Source organism: Tursiops truncatus, chromosome 11, assembly GCF_011762595.2.
Source record: "Tursiops truncatus isolate mTurTru1 chromosome 11, mTurTru1.mat.Y, whole genome shotgun sequence".
Lineage (NCBI taxonomy): Eukaryota > Metazoa > Chordata > Mammalia > Artiodactyla > Delphinidae > Tursiops > Tursiops truncatus.
The window spans coordinates 85,937,179-85,952,682 of NC_047044.1; the positions used below are offsets into that span (position 1 = coordinate 85,937,179).

General features: G+C 37.2%; 1 protein-coding gene across 3 annotated transcripts in view; it reads right to left on the reverse strand.

Annotated features, from left to right (window-relative positions):
* The window catches only part of SLCO1C1 (solute carrier organic anion transporter family member 1C1), a 47,582-nt gene that overhangs the window by 13,309 nt on the left and 18,769 nt on the right, over nt 1-15,504 (reverse strand). For 2 of the 3 annotated variants that reach the window (XM_019938289.2, XM_019938268.2), the window contains exons 5-9: nt 12,440-12,586; nt 10,787-10,885; nt 8,678-8,923; nt 7,504-7,668; nt 1,476-1,671 (exon numbers count right to left, since the gene is read on the reverse strand). In XM_019938289.2, the coding sequence (XP_019793848.2) occupies nt 1,476-1,671; nt 7,504-7,668; nt 8,678-8,923; nt 10,787-10,885; nt 12,440-12,586 (853 nt within the window). The remainder of the gene's footprint in view (nt 1-1,475; nt 1,672-7,503; nt 7,669-8,677; nt 8,924-10,786; nt 10,886-12,439; nt 12,587-15,504) is intronic. The other variant, XM_073787970.1, reaches the window with a different exon arrangement.

A 15,504-nucleotide genomic window follows, 5' to 3' on the forward strand; every position in this document is an offset into this window, starting at 1 on the left:
TGTCGTAGAAAGAACATTATACTTTGAGGAAGTTACTTGACCTTTCTAATCTCAGTTCCCTTTAAACGCGGGTAAAAAAACTTACTTCATAAAGGCATCTGAGGTAGAAGTGAGATAATAAAACTAAGGTGTTTTCTAAATTGAAAAATATAAAGTACTTTACCACTGTCCATCCACCATGAGGATCTTAGGGATAGTAAAAGATGGCACAGGGCTTCTCTTCGCTCCAGAATCTTCTTGCAGCTACAACTAACATTCTTAATCTACATTGCTCACTGTTACCAAGGCAACACTACACTCCATTAAGTCTAACTGTTGCTTTGATAACTCTTAGAAGCAACGATATATGAACTTTGCATTCATTAATTTTCCAAACATTTTAGATGGCAAAAGTATAATTGATGTTCACTTAACAGGGGAAACCAGGATAGTGAAGATGATGGAACATGAACACAAGACAGATAAATGTGGAAGGAAGCTGGAGAGCAAGCAGTGAGCAAGAAACAACTGAACCATCAGGAAACAGAACATAATGTCAGGAGTGTTGGCCTTTGAACCACAGGTGGAATTTTAGGCAGTCAGGCAGATACAATCAGGGAGGCTGGCCTGGCAACTAGTAGCAGCTCAATAATTTTTTTTTAAACAAATAATGTATAGATAGGTAGAAGGATGAAGAGAACTGCCTCTGGTAACTCAGGTTCAGGGTAGAGTGATAGCAAGGACTCTTGGAGGGGAAGGGTGAAGTAGTTTTAAGACCCAGCCTTTAGGCCCTGGAAACTAATCACCCACCCCAGGCAGGATGGCATAAGTCTGAAAGCATCAATAAATATTCTTGTGATCAGCTGCAGAGAGCTAAAGAGAGCTGGAATGTGGGTCACTGGGTTGAGGCATAGCCATTTTCTCCTGAAATTTCCCTTGATTTGAGTAACAGAGACTATAAAGTGTGGCCCAGAGACCATTCCAGTTATCTAGGTGTTCAAAGAAAAAAAATACAGTTGTTTCCATGAGTGGCACATCTATTTTGTGCCAGGTAAGAACTAATCACTTTCGTGTATATCATCTCGCCTTACAAAACCTTAAGAGGCAGTTATTATTTCTATTTTTAAAATGCAAAAGTTGAGGCTACGTTAAATAACTCGTACAATGTCACTTCACTAAGAATGGGCAGAGGCCAAATTCAAGGTCTGTACTTTCCACTATCAGGTTGCTGCCCTAAAGTAAGATGTGGATTTGGCATTCTTTATATTTCTCTAACACATTCAAATTCAAAGGAAATGACAGATTTTGGTGACAATAACAGCTTACATGTCATAAGCATTGTCCACTATTCCATAATATCCACTATCCCATAATAAAACATTAACTTCTTTTTCTTAGTTACAATGCTTAAAAATTAAATTATCTTATTTTGAAACTCTATCAATAATTTGATTAAACAAGGCAATCTCCTCAGATTACTTAATGAGTGAACATACCCTTGGTAGGAGACTGTTAGTCCTGCCACATCAGAATTTTCACAGCCCAATGCAAAAAGGGAAAGGAATAGGAGGTACCCAAGGACAGATGATCCCAAGTAGAGCTTTGCGGCTCCACACACACTGATTCTGAATTTTTTCATGACTATCCCCCCAGAGAATATTCCAAAGGCCACTGCAGGTATATTGATGAGCCCTGAGGAAAAAGAAAATTTTGTGAATCTCTAAAAGAAATATGAGTACACTCACACAAACTTTCTAAGGGATTATACAAAATTATACAATAGTTTCTGACTTCTTATTAACTACTTGGCTAATTTAAGTTGTAGAAACATAGAAATATTTAATAATTAGTTAATAGTTACTCTCCTGTTTCAAGACGACTAAATTATGACATGATTTCAAAAAAGATTAGTAGCACATTTCACATATACTGCCAACGTGATTCTCCCTTTCAAGTTCCCTAGGATCTGTAAGCTGTCCCTGAAGGGCCAGTGTGATGGCGAAGTTCCTGAACAGCATATGAGATGTGCTTCTTGCCTCCCAAAGCTTCTTTTCTTTCATCTTAGGTATTTTTGAGTCCTTTAATGAGGTAGAAATTTCACATTGATTTCTTCATTGCACACTTTTTCCACTCACACCATAAAATGTGTCGCTCCTACTGTGTTGGTCAAAAAGTTCATTTGGTTTAAAGTAAAAATAAGACATGTTTCATTTTCACCAAGAACTTTATTGAACGACGTATTCAGTAACCAAACAAACTTTTTGGCCAACCCAATAAAATCTTTACCATCTAAATATTCCAACTGGAAACATTAGCTATAATTTAATCCTAGCACCTACAGTTTGTTTCAGTTTATTTTATATGATTTCTCTTGAATTTAATATTTATGTTTATCCAAATATCAGGAAAGCTACAAGATAGTTTATTATTGTATATTTTAGTATTATTAATTACTATTACTATTATTATTTCAGCACACTTGTTCAAGTTAAAGACCCTATTCTTTGTTACTATCCCAAACAAGAGTTATGAGGAATGTGTAAACTGTTTCGAGATGCTCAGCAGAATTACGATGTAAACTGGAAACTTTGATTCCCATGCAGGTGCATGAAAGCCTTAGCCGTTAGGATGAAACAGTAATGAGCTATAGTAATAATAGTACTTTAGGATGTTTTTAAAGCTTTTTTCCCAGTGAAGTAAAAGTCTTGGTTATATCATGGACCCTCACAATATTACTCTAATGTTAGAAGAAATAAGTATTAAGATTTTTACTTTACAGAGAGAAAAAAATGCAAGAAAAATTTACATATTCATTAACCAGTTGGGTGCAGACAAAGAAGTAAAATTAGCCATCCTTCTTGGGCATAATAAGAGGGTTTTTTTTCCCCTCACAAATTAAGATAGTTTTCCATCACCTCACAGGTTTTTACTGTAACTTTACTTAATTCTAGAACACATCATAATACAATTCTAAATTTACTATGCTAGCTTAGCCACAAAAATAATAATGCTTTCTCTTATGATCATCTTTTCTCAAACAGTTCTCTTAATTTTTCCTTATTTGTCTGTGTAACATCTCCAAAAATTGAGGATGATAATCATTGTCAATGATAGTCAGTGTTGATGTATCTTGTCTACTACTTACTATCTTATTTAATCAAAAAATTTCAAGAAATTAAGCAAAAATAAAGAATTGCAATCTGTGTATTAAGAAGGAAAAGGAAAGATCATGTCCATGTAACTTCATAGTGATAGGAAAAGCCTAAATGAAAGATTCAGCTGTCTAATCAAATTTCTTTCAGTAGAAATTGGAATGGAAAATTTTTTAAAGCCCATACCCTTTAAAAACAAAACAAAACCATTTTATCACATACTTTCTAGTCCCTGACTTTGAAAAATTATTGTTGTTTATTTTTCTTTCATTTTATTTGCAAAATTAACACAAGAAAATGCTATTTCTAAACTTTAGAAAGAATGTGACCAACATATAAAAACATGTACAGTAAAATAAATTTTCATTGGATCAGTCGGCCCTTGAACACTTTAGGGAAATTTCTGTTTATTCTTTCCTCCACGTCATATCAAATGCTTTCTCTGAGAGAAAGGAAATGTGTCTTTTTTGTGCCTTTCCCATATTTTATTACAGAAAGGGTCATTCTCCCATAATCCAAAGAAAAAAGCTGAAGGAGAAAAGAGGGGTAGGAAAGAAAAAGCGAAGAAAGGGAGAAAATATATTTGTTGAATGAGAGCTATGTGCATTTACAATCCATTTTATATGTCTTTTTTCATCTTTATTTTAACCCAGTGATGCATTTCTTTTCACCATTCTATGGAAAATCAAAACAAATGTTAGGGATGTTGAATAATTTACCCACTTCCCTTACTCTGCTGTATCCCATACTTAATAATTTAAAATTACAATGCACTCAGGAAAGTATCCTAGTTATAATGACGTGGAATTACTAAACATTTTTTACTTAGCTCTCACAAAAGTACTTGAATTATCTATAGATATGCCAGAAACTATGAGGAATTAGAGTTCCAGGCAACCTCTGATAGCTGGCTCAAAAAATTCTGATGATGAGTTTGTTTGGCTCTCAGAGTCCATTTCAGTATACAGAGTAGGGTCATGGATTAAAAGAAATCAATCAGCCACAATTCAAAAGATAATTATTAATCAGATTCTTCCTGACAGTTTTCCAAAAATAATTATGCCCAGTGAGGAAATACAACTCAGAAGCTCAGGGGAAATAATGTTATTCCTGGCTATATCATGCATGTATGTATGTATGATACATAGGCATGATATTGGGCAGGCCATTGAATCTCTCAGAATCTCACATTCTTTCATCTGTGCTAATTACTCTTAAAGATAATTTTACAGGTAAAACATATTTCATTTATTATCTACTTAATAAAGGAATGAGATTACATGTAATTTCATTTCTTTTCTAAGTAACTTCCCCCCCAAAGACCCTTAATTTTCCTTTATGAAATGAACTTTTCAACTGGAAAATTTTAAAGAACTTATTCATCATTCTAGTAGGAGCAATCAAAGGCCCCCAAATCTCTAAGTGTTATGCACATGTTGAATAATGAGAAATAAACATACACTTAAAGGTATGTTCTTCACTACAATTCATGGGGAGAAGATGGTCTCTTCATTTTGATAAATGAATGTTGACCTCCTTCACATAACACAAAAATACTTTGTATTATGTGAACATACTTTGAAAAAAATACTTTGAAATGGATTATAACCTAAATGTGAAAGTTAAAACAATCTACTAGGAGCAATGTTTTTATTTTATTTTATTTTATTTTACATCTTTATTGGAGTATAATTGCGTTACAATGGTGTGTTTCTGCTTTATAACAAAGTGAATCAGTTATACAGATACATATGTTCCCATATCTCTTCCCTCTTGCGTCTCCCTCCCTCCCACCCTCCCTATCTCACCCCTCCAGGCGGTCACAAAGCACCGGGCCAGTCTCCCTGTGCTATGTGGCTGCTTCCCACTAGCTATCTACCTTATGTTTGGTAGTGTATATATGTCCATGCCTCTCTCTCGCTTTGTCACAGCTTACCTTTCCCCCTCCTCATATCCTCAAGCCCATTCTCTAGTAGGTCTGTGTCTTTATTCCTGTCATGGTATTTTGATAGGGATTGCGTTAAACTTATAGATTGCCTTGGGTAGTAAGGGCATTTTAGCACTATTAATTCTTCCAATCCAAGAGTGTGGGATATCTTTCCATTTTTTGTATCATCTTCAATTTCCTTCATCAATGTTTCATAGTTTTCAGAGTATAGGATTTTTACCTACTAGGAGCAATATTAAGAAAACATTTTCATAACCTTGGGGTTTGACAAAGATTTCTTAAAACAGGCTCAAAATACCACTAATGAAAGAGGAAAAGATTAAAATTGGACTTGATTAAAATTAAGAAGAGTGAAAAGGCAAATTGAAGTCTGTGAGAAAATATTTGCAAAACATATATTCAATAAAGAACTTGTATCAAGAAAAAATACAGTACGCCTACAAACCAATAAGAAAAAGATTGACAATCCAATTAAAATGGGCAAACGACTCAAACAGAATTAACAAAAGATAATGAAATGACCAACAAGCCTGGGAAACAATGCTCAACATAGTTAGTCAGCAGATGAATGCAAATTAAGCCACAATAAGATACATCACACTCCGTAAGAATGGTTACAGTGAAAAAGACTGACAATACCAAACATTAGAAGGATATGGAGCAATTGGAGCATTCTTACACTTCTAATGGGAGTGAACATTTGCACGACTCTTTGATGAAATGTTTTGGCAATATCAGCCAGCTCGAAACATATTCCCTATGATCCAGCAATTCTACTCCGGGATATAGCCAAGACAAATGGGTGAATCTGCCTACCGAAATATGTGTGGAATGTTCACGCAGTGTTACTTATGATAGGCCAAAGCAGTAAACAACCCAAATGTCCATCAACAAGAAAACAAATAAACTGTGGTATATTTGTGTAATGGGATATTACACAGCAATGAGAAGAACAAACCACGACTACACGCAGTAACATGCATGAATCTTGTAGATTTCACTTCCACTGAGAAAAGCTAGTTACAAAAGAGTACATAACTTACTCCATTTATATAAAGTTCAAAAACAGGCAAGACTGATCGATAATGGTGGAGTTCAGAATAGTTATTAACTTGGAGAAGAGCATTGGGTAGGAGAAGTTTTGAGGGAGCCTGCTGGGGAACTGAATTGTGCTACGTGTTCCGGATAATGATCCACCGCACAGATAATACACATGTAAACATTTATCCAGCTGAGCTATACATTTAAGGTCTGTAGACCTAACTGTTGCTTATAAGTTATGTCTCTAAACACAAAAGAAATGTTAAAATAAAAAGAATGTCAAAATTTCATTCCTCTTCTAGTCTTCGTAAAGTCAGTATAAAGCTTTGATTGGCATGGATGGGGTGTGGGGTTTAAAAAAAAACGCTAAAATATCAATATTTCTTCAGGTCAACCATTAAATAATAAAATTAAATTAATTGGAACCAATTAATGTTGAAAGTAAAATTCAACAGTGATTATAGCCTTCACATTTAGAATTTAGGGGAAGGACAGCAGTTCAAAGAGTCAATTAGAATTGCGTCTGCTAAGTGCCCATTATCCAGGTTTATTATAAGAAATTTATACATCCCAAAATATGCTCAGTTGTTTCCTCACACACACACACACACACACCCTGGTCTCTTTCAGAGATAGATGAATAGAGCAATTTTTAAAATATTTTATGAAGAAGAAATTATTTTAAGCCATTGGAGTCTCCTATCATAAAGGAACATGTCCAAAGGAATAGAATATGTTTTATACTTTGAAACAGTAGCATTAAATAACACTTTTGTGGACTAAAGGAGCTAATCCAGGTTTTAAAGTATCCAATTGCTTATAGGATGGTGGTTATATATTTGGAGATTCTGGTTCTTCTTCATTCATCATCTTTTTTTTTTTTTGCCCTTGAATATGTCTCTTATTGACTGTCCTGCTGGGCTAGAAACACAGTCCTTTTAAGTAACCCAAATGCCAGGAATCAGAGAAGTCTTTCAACTCTGAGCAAACACAAACTTTGTTTTGCAATGCACACCTTTTAACCTGTCTGAATACTTACCTTTTGTAATCCTAGAAACTGTTCAGGTAAAATGGCCACTGTTATGAGGTTTCAGCTACACTTGAAAGACAAATATCCAGTACTAACAATCTCCTAATAAAATGCATATTTGGTCTATGTGATATTCTCGTGGTCATTCACACATAGTTCTGAACAATTTTTGCTACAAAGTCGTACCACAGACTATCTAAATATTTTACTCTGCTAGATTTTTTCGCTTACTTTTTGAAATGCCACAAGTTACCTTCAGTCTAAATATTGGAACAATTTCTCTTAAATTACTAAGGATTAACAAGACACAGCTGATATTTCCTATTGGAAAGCAGAAGGACAGAGAAGCATACCGATAACAAAGTTGGCCTTAGAGGATGACTGCCCATACTGTTGCTCAATGTACTTCGGTTTATAAGTCACCATGCCAAATAAGGAATTGAACTGAATGGTGCTTGCACACAAATATAAGAAGTACACTGGATTTCCAAAAAGACTCTTCAGTGATGGAAGAAAATCTATGAGACAAAAATAGCATGGAGTAATTAAAGACAGTGTCACACTTGGCAGAAGATACAGCCGTGGCATCAGGGCTTAGAGGCCGAGTCTCATTGTTACGGTTCTGAGGAGCATTTATAGCGTGGTGCACACACGCACTCTAGATATTAAGCCATTGGCACAAGTCAGGGCTGAGTTCGGGCCAGGCTCAGATCCAGACATAAGCACTCACTTCTACAGGCATAAAATCTAGATTATAAATTAGAGTGTCAGACAGGAACAGATTCCTCTGATGTGGGTAAAAGACACAAGGGATAAGAATACTCCCTCACCATTGAGCTGGGAGTCATGGACAGGACATTAAGAACTTGAGTTTTCTGGTCTCTCTCCTTCAAACTTGGGTCATAGGTGCAGAGAAGGGAATATGAAAGTTATCTCCAGTTAATTATTGTTAGAAATGAGCTTTGGCATTCTCCCTTCTTTTACACAGCCAAACAGAAATGTGACGATTTTCTATAAATGTCAGTATTGCTGGGCCAGTTGAGGGGGACCAGTCTTTCTCATGGCCACCCTTTTCCATGTGGAGGGTATTCGCTAGAACATGTCTGACCTTTGGCCGTATGCCACACTCCTTTGATCACTAGTGGAACACATGCACTGGAGCACATTTTCAAGTGGGTGGATGCCATCTGTTAAAAGGCCACAAGCCCTGAAGATTCACTCTTTTCTGTCCACCCAGGTGAATGTGAAACAGCCCTCTCAGGGAGGGGCAGTTGCAAGGTCTACACTGAGGAAGTGTAAAGGTGGGGACAGCAGCAAAGAAGGTTACCAAGACTCTGGGTCAAGTTCTTCAATCAGTTTCCCAGTAATAAAGCTGACTTTTTCATAATCTTCATCTCTGCTTCCTGTACAGTTTCTCAGTTTTTTCTGAACACATGAAGTGGAGAGAGGGGTATTATTTATAGATCGCCTATAAAGTTTCAACAGGAAAATGGAAAATGTTTCAAAATCAAGGAGAATCTGGCTCACCTCTTGCCATTTCCATGATTTTTGCTTTTTCTCCAAGAGGTGTTTGGTAGTCTGTGTGATCATCCGTAATAAACTTCGATTTCTCAGAGGAGGAATTGGAATCCTCTCTGCTCCGGGGTCTTGGTAGACTCTTTGGTAAATACCAGAAAGGCACAGCTGCCAGCAGACTTATGCTTCCTGCTATTAGATAGCCAAGCCACCAGGCACCCACCCACTGTGGATCCTTTGGGGTGATGGTTATATGATCTGAAAAAGAGAGAGGGTGGCCAAAGAGCATATACAGCAAAGCTAGTGTGTTGAAGGGTCCTCTTTTTTAAAAAAAAAAATCCAAATGTTACCTCTATCACATCATAAAAATACCTAGTAATTCATACATGATAACCTTTTCTAATCTGAACATTATTGTTATCTTGCTTTTTGAAGGAAAGAGGGTGTTTTCAGAGCATGATTATTTCTCCTTTTGTTTCTTTGATTAAAAGTATAGAGTCTGCATACTGGAAGGGGTCTCACTCTGCTCTGGGCTTCTGTCTGGACCCATGACAGGAAAAAAGCAACATGTGAGAAAGAATTATGAGGGCTTCAAACCTTCTGCCAGCTACCCCACATGAGTACCACTTTCATCTGATTTACATATTGAATGTTTGTCTAAGACTTTACTGGAAGAAAAAGTTACGCCCTATGCCCTCTGGCCCAAATCTAGTCTGAGCCACTCAGAATGTTATTTATTAAATGATAATTGAGACTACTTCAGAGCTATTCTAGGTCCAAAGCAAGATTTGTATATGTAATTAAAACATCAATATCTAATCATCATAAAATTTTATTTTTGATACTATTTCTTATTTGACTAAAAGGTAAGCATTGACAAAGTTTTTTAACCAAATCAAGTTTTTTTTCCTATATAAGAACCTATGAAACATATTATTATACTCTACCTCTACAACATTCTATGAGAATCCTTTGACAACTAGGCTCAATTGGAACTACGTTATACTCACTACAGTGTTTTAACTAGTTTACCACTGCATGTGCATTGCTTCCCTTTCACAGTTTTTCTCTGTACCACTCATCACACCAACACTTTCTTATGTATATCAGTCTCCACGACCAGATTTTAAACTTCATGAAGTAAAGGAATGCAACTATTAGGTTGGCCAAAAAGTTCACTCTGGTTTTTCCATAACATCTTACAGAAAAAGCCGAGCGAACTTTTTGGCCAGCCCAATATCTTGTTCGCTGTGGTAGAACATCACTTGAGATAGAGTAGATGTGAAATAAATTTGGTAGTAATAATGAATAAATGAATAAATAAAATTTTCGGAATGTGTATTCCAGCTGATTTGATTAAAAAAGAACAACTAGCCCAAGAGTTTTGCATTCTTTTTTAACACACAATAATCATTTATAATACACATTAATGACAATGCAATTCCAGAATTTATAAAAATGAAACTTGTTTTCTCGTTTTTTAACTGCTTTCTAGGGTGTCTTTAAAAAAACCAGATGAATTTTATCTGTGTCAAGGGACTACATCTTATATAAGGAAAGAAACAAATTAATAACTATGGAAAGATGAGGCCTCCATTTATTCCCTCCACAAGCATTCGCCCAGAAGGAAAGTTAGTCTCACTATAATATGCCTTCTACTAAAAAAGACTCGTACATTAAATAAGGAAATTTTAGTTGCCAGAAGACTTTCAATCTTTGGCCTTTCTGACAAGTCCAGAAATATGTTATCAATTGATGCGACTGCAGTAAATGTCGATTCACCTGAAACCAACAAGAGCCAACAAGTAACCACAGTTGTTAGTCTTAACTAAGCTGGAATGCCTTTGAACTGGGAGACCAGAAGTGGAAACTAATACATCCGAATAACAAACTATGGGTCATCCGGTTCTAATCACCACCTATTTTTCATATTCCATACACATACAATCATGTGTGATGATTGTGTCAGTAATAAGTTTTCCATGGATTATTTCCACTTTATGAAAGACTACCATCCTGTCATTTTATAAAAAGGCAACTTGATATTTTCTATACTATTCCTATTAAAAAATTACAGTAACTAAATAAAGTAAATGAATAAATAGAAATAAACTCCCTTACCTAGATTTACAAAGCCAATGTCAACATACAGTTTGGCACATAATGAGCCTAACAGGAAGCCAAAGATTGGTCCTATAATTGCAACCGTCTGCACACACCCTGCACCAAAAAAAAAAAAAAAAAAAATGCAATTTCTTTGCTCTTGTAAAGTAGTTTTTAAACAAGAAATGTGCATAAGATTCAGTTAGTCACTGAAAATGTTTCCTCAACTCTTCCCTTAAGTGTGCTCGATTTGTCAATTTTTCAGCCTCATTGAATCGGAAACCAAGTCCTCCTCAGTGCTGGAAGAAGGATGAACGTTTTTAAGGCATTAATTATCTCTTAGTAAGAAAGTAACACTAAGACTCTGAAGAAGTTAATTTCCCCAAATGGAGCAAATTTTACTCCCTAGGATTAGATTCCCCCTAGTGATAGAAATCAGAATTATACTATTTTGACAGTCTTTCAAAAACCTTTTATGGTCAGTTAAACATAAAACTTGTTTTGACATTAAAATTGATTTCTTCCATGTTAATGAAATGTGCTTGCATTCAGAGCTTCTGGGGGACCATCTGCAAGTGCAGTAACTATGCAGCCAGCAAAGGAGCTAGACTTGGGAGAGGGGAGAGGTGTCCTCTGGAACGCTCACGACCCACCTGGGCAGCTTTAACAGGCAGGTGGAGCAGATCTCCCAAATGACACCATTTCTAGTAACCAGAAAGATTGCTCTTCCTTGAAAAATATCTCCCATCTGCCTTTCATTTCATCACTGAGCTTACACACATATCCCTGGGAGAGTGATTTAAATTAACTGGAGGAGTAAATAGCAGTTACCAGATCCTTTTCAGAATAGAAGAGAGGGCAAAGCAGAGTGAGCAGGCTCTGAGCTCCTGGACAGGACGGGGACACCCTGATGCCTGTGTGCATCTCTTGGCTGCAATCTTTCCTCTGGTCCCCAGAATAATTGCCTAGCATGTGCCATGGAGCTTCTGTTCCAATTCTAGGTCCTAATCTATGCTACAGTTTTCCATTAGAACTGGTGCCCTGTTTTTAACTACAGCATGCTTGGATATCATCAGAGACCTCTGGAGTTCTGTGTGAGTAGCCAGGGCAGAACCATACCACGGACCTACCTACAGCCCCCTCAATGAATTTAAATCTTGTCCTTCTGTCTCTGAGGGTGAGACTCTGAAAAGGTCAGAACCCCCAAAATCAAGACTAATGTATGAAACAGAACAAATTTAGCTTCCGAGACATAAGAGGCACTCGATAAATACTGCTTCCATTCGTTTACCTTTGGAGTTTGCTGTATTTTGGGTTTTGTGATTTTAGCTGCTGGTTTATCTGCTGGGGCCTGTCCAGACGTATGGTTGGCTCAGGCCTTGCTCTTGTCCTTCTTCTGTATCCATGAAGATACTTGCACAAGTCATATATCACAGCAGCTGAGCTCACAGATATTTACTTTTAATCTGATATTCTTTCCCTAATGCAATAGGTCCTTCTAACTGAAGTTCCTTCGCTATCCAAATCCTCAGTGTGGACTTCAGAAAAATGCGAACTGAATAAAGGAGTTGGATATGAAGTATAAAACCTTCCACACCCTATTTAGTTGAGAATGAAGTTGAGAAAACCAGGTACCCTGTATCCCAAGAAGATGAATGAGGTGGACATTACCAATATAGAAAGCCGCATTGTCCTCATTAGCAAAATCATCAAGGTAGGCGATGCCTAGAGGCTGAATGGGAGTTTCTCCAATGCCACGAAGAAGGTTCCCCAGGAAGACATAAGCCCACATGGAGGAGCCGGCATCAATTTCACATTCTTGAAAGGAAAGCAAATGAGGTTGAAATTCGATCACTATCGAAGTTAAACATTTATTCAGCATGTCTACAAGGTGTCCTAAAGTTGCATTAGAATGCAGAAGTGAAATTTGCCATAAACCTAATTTGATAGGCGTTTGAGCAAGATATTTTAGGCAGTGTAAATACCCCAGAGAACAAGGAAATCTATAGCTTCTTGTTCCTGTCCCCTTATTTGTTATTTTCTTTCTTTTTATTTCATACTTATAATGAATTCTTTCAATTTCTACACTCCAGTAACATTCAATATCCTGTCTGGGACAAAATACAAAAATTTGAACAAGGCTTTTCTCACCTTAATCTTCAAACTTTTCTATTTTTCAATAGAAATCACTTGTAATTTTATTGCTGAACAAGTTTTATCTGAAATTCAAAATTTTATGTGGTTGATACTTCAAATTTGAACATCATTGCCTACAGTTATAATTGTTTGATAGTGAATGGCCATGTTAAGGGCTCACGTTTCAGAAACAAATTCATATAAAAAGTTAAAACCTTATATGCCTCAGTTGTGTAACTATTCCAACAAAAAGAACCTTTTGACAGTATTTTTAGAGGGAAATTCAAAGCTAACAATTTTAAAATGCTTTCATAAAAGTCATGTCTTAATATGAACATGTGAAGTAGAATAATTACTCCCATATAATAAATTAAATATACTTTGAAGAGTTTGGTGACTTTAATAAAAGCAATAATATTAACCACCTATAAAGAAATCACCACTTCTGGGTCAGCCATGTGGAATTCTGGACATGCTAACGAAATTCCCCAAATCCTCTCTTGTGTGGAAAGCAAGGCACTGGGCTAAGTGGTTTGCAGACATTTTCAAATTGAATTCTGCTAATAATCCTATGAGGCAGGAGATATCTTCTCCTCTAGTAACCTTGAAAGTGATTTTTGAAGGTAAAGTATGGGTTATGAAGAACTGGGATGAGCGCTTTTGTGAGTCAGACTCTGACAGAAAAGATTACTATGTAGTCATGTTGCTTTTAGTTCTGATTCTGCCTCTTCTAGAAATGTAGCCAAGTGACCAGGGATTTTTCACTTATCTTCTCTGGATTTCTATTCCACTCCCCAAAATATAATGGGGACTCCTTTTTAAAAATTGATTCCAGGGCTCCCCTGGTGGCGCAGTGGTTGAGAGTCCACCTGCCGATGCAGGGGACACAGGTTCGTGCCCCGGTCTGGGAAGATCTCACATGCCGCGGAGCGGCTGGGTCCGTGAGCCATGGCCGCTGAGCCTGCGCGTCCGGAGCCTGTGCTCCACAATGGGAGAGGCCTCAACAGTGAGAGGCCTGCGTACCACAAAAAAAAAAAAAAAAAAATGGATTCCAATGTCAGTTCCAGCCCTGACATTTGTGGGGTTCTATGCTTGTTGGTAGAGGAGTCTTGTAGATAAGTGTAGACACCTTAGCTTTGTGCATTCCAGTACAGCGACTACAAGCCACATGTGGCTATTGAAATTTAAATTAATAAAAATTACATGAAATTAAAATTCCATTTCTCAGTCACACTGGCTATATTTCAAGTACTCAGTAGTCTTGTGCAACTAATAGCTATTGTACTGGACAGTATAGATACAGAACATTTCCATCATCACAGAAGTTCCCGTGGAGAGCTCTGTTCTAGAGTATTTGGGTGAAATGGGGTTTGTGCGCAAAGCATTTTTGAGAAGAGTCCTCTATTTACCCCACGAACCCCTTTAGGATAAGCCTTGTGTCCACTATGTCTAATATCCACATAAATCTATGACTTTAAGGGAGCAGGATCTCATCTAAAGGAAAGAAAAGGATGAGTTGTGAGTCTTAGACTCTGGACCTGCCTAATAACTCGTCTCTTTACATTAAAAAATTTTCATTCCCCACCCTGAACCCGATGCCTCTCTTTTTAACATTAAAGGCTTAAGTATTTCCTGACTAGTTGTATTGTCATTTATACCATGTCTCTCCCCTGACTGTCAGAACCAAGAACAAAATAAAATATCTTCAGTGACTCTACATTGTGTCAGGTGAAAGTCCAAATTCTTTAGCTCATCTCCTTGCCTCTTTTTATGGACCTGAATTAAACTTACTGTCCATTATATTCTTATATAAACAAGCCCTCTGTTCTCATCCACTGATTTTTATATGCCCTCCTGAATTTACCTATTACCTTCTTTCACATTTGCTTTTTCTTCTAGAATGCTTTCTTTTCATATAGCATGACAGGGTACATTTGTTTACATGTTTATGATCACCCCATTTTCACCCCTCATATTTCAATATTTCTTTTAATCTTTTGGCCCTTCCCTTCATTCAAACAGCCAGACTTCTCAGGTTCATTGACCAGGAAAAGGACATCTCAGAAGGAAGCATTAATGAGGATGTTAGGGGAGTGAAAAGGTTTTGTGGTGTAGATAAAAGATATAGATGAGTAGCAGGTATATAAAGAAGGACTTCCACACTGCCTCTGTAGAAATGGATTCCCCAGCCTAGGGGCAGGGAGTAAGATGAGGGTGGCGGGGAGGAGGTGTTGAGCATATTTATGCTAAAAGGCTATGGAGAGAGGATTTGAGCACCTGCCAGTGCAGCACCCCAGAGACATAGCAGACACCTGTGGGTAGATTCATGGACTCCATGAGTGAAGAGAACCTGTGCCACTGTGGCCAGGAAGAACTCAGGGAGGTAGCAAGATCCTGAAGATGAGATGGCTGCACAGTATAGCTAGGCATCCCTGCCCCTGCCCCTTCACAGGGTTTCCAATGCCTAGAGTGACACAGAAGAGATGGTTCCCATGCTCCCAAGGGTGGCCCACACATAGCTTTGCTTTGCAGTATGGGTCAGCCATGTGGAATTCTGGGTATGCTAACGAAATTCCCCAAATCCTCTCTTGTGTGGAAAG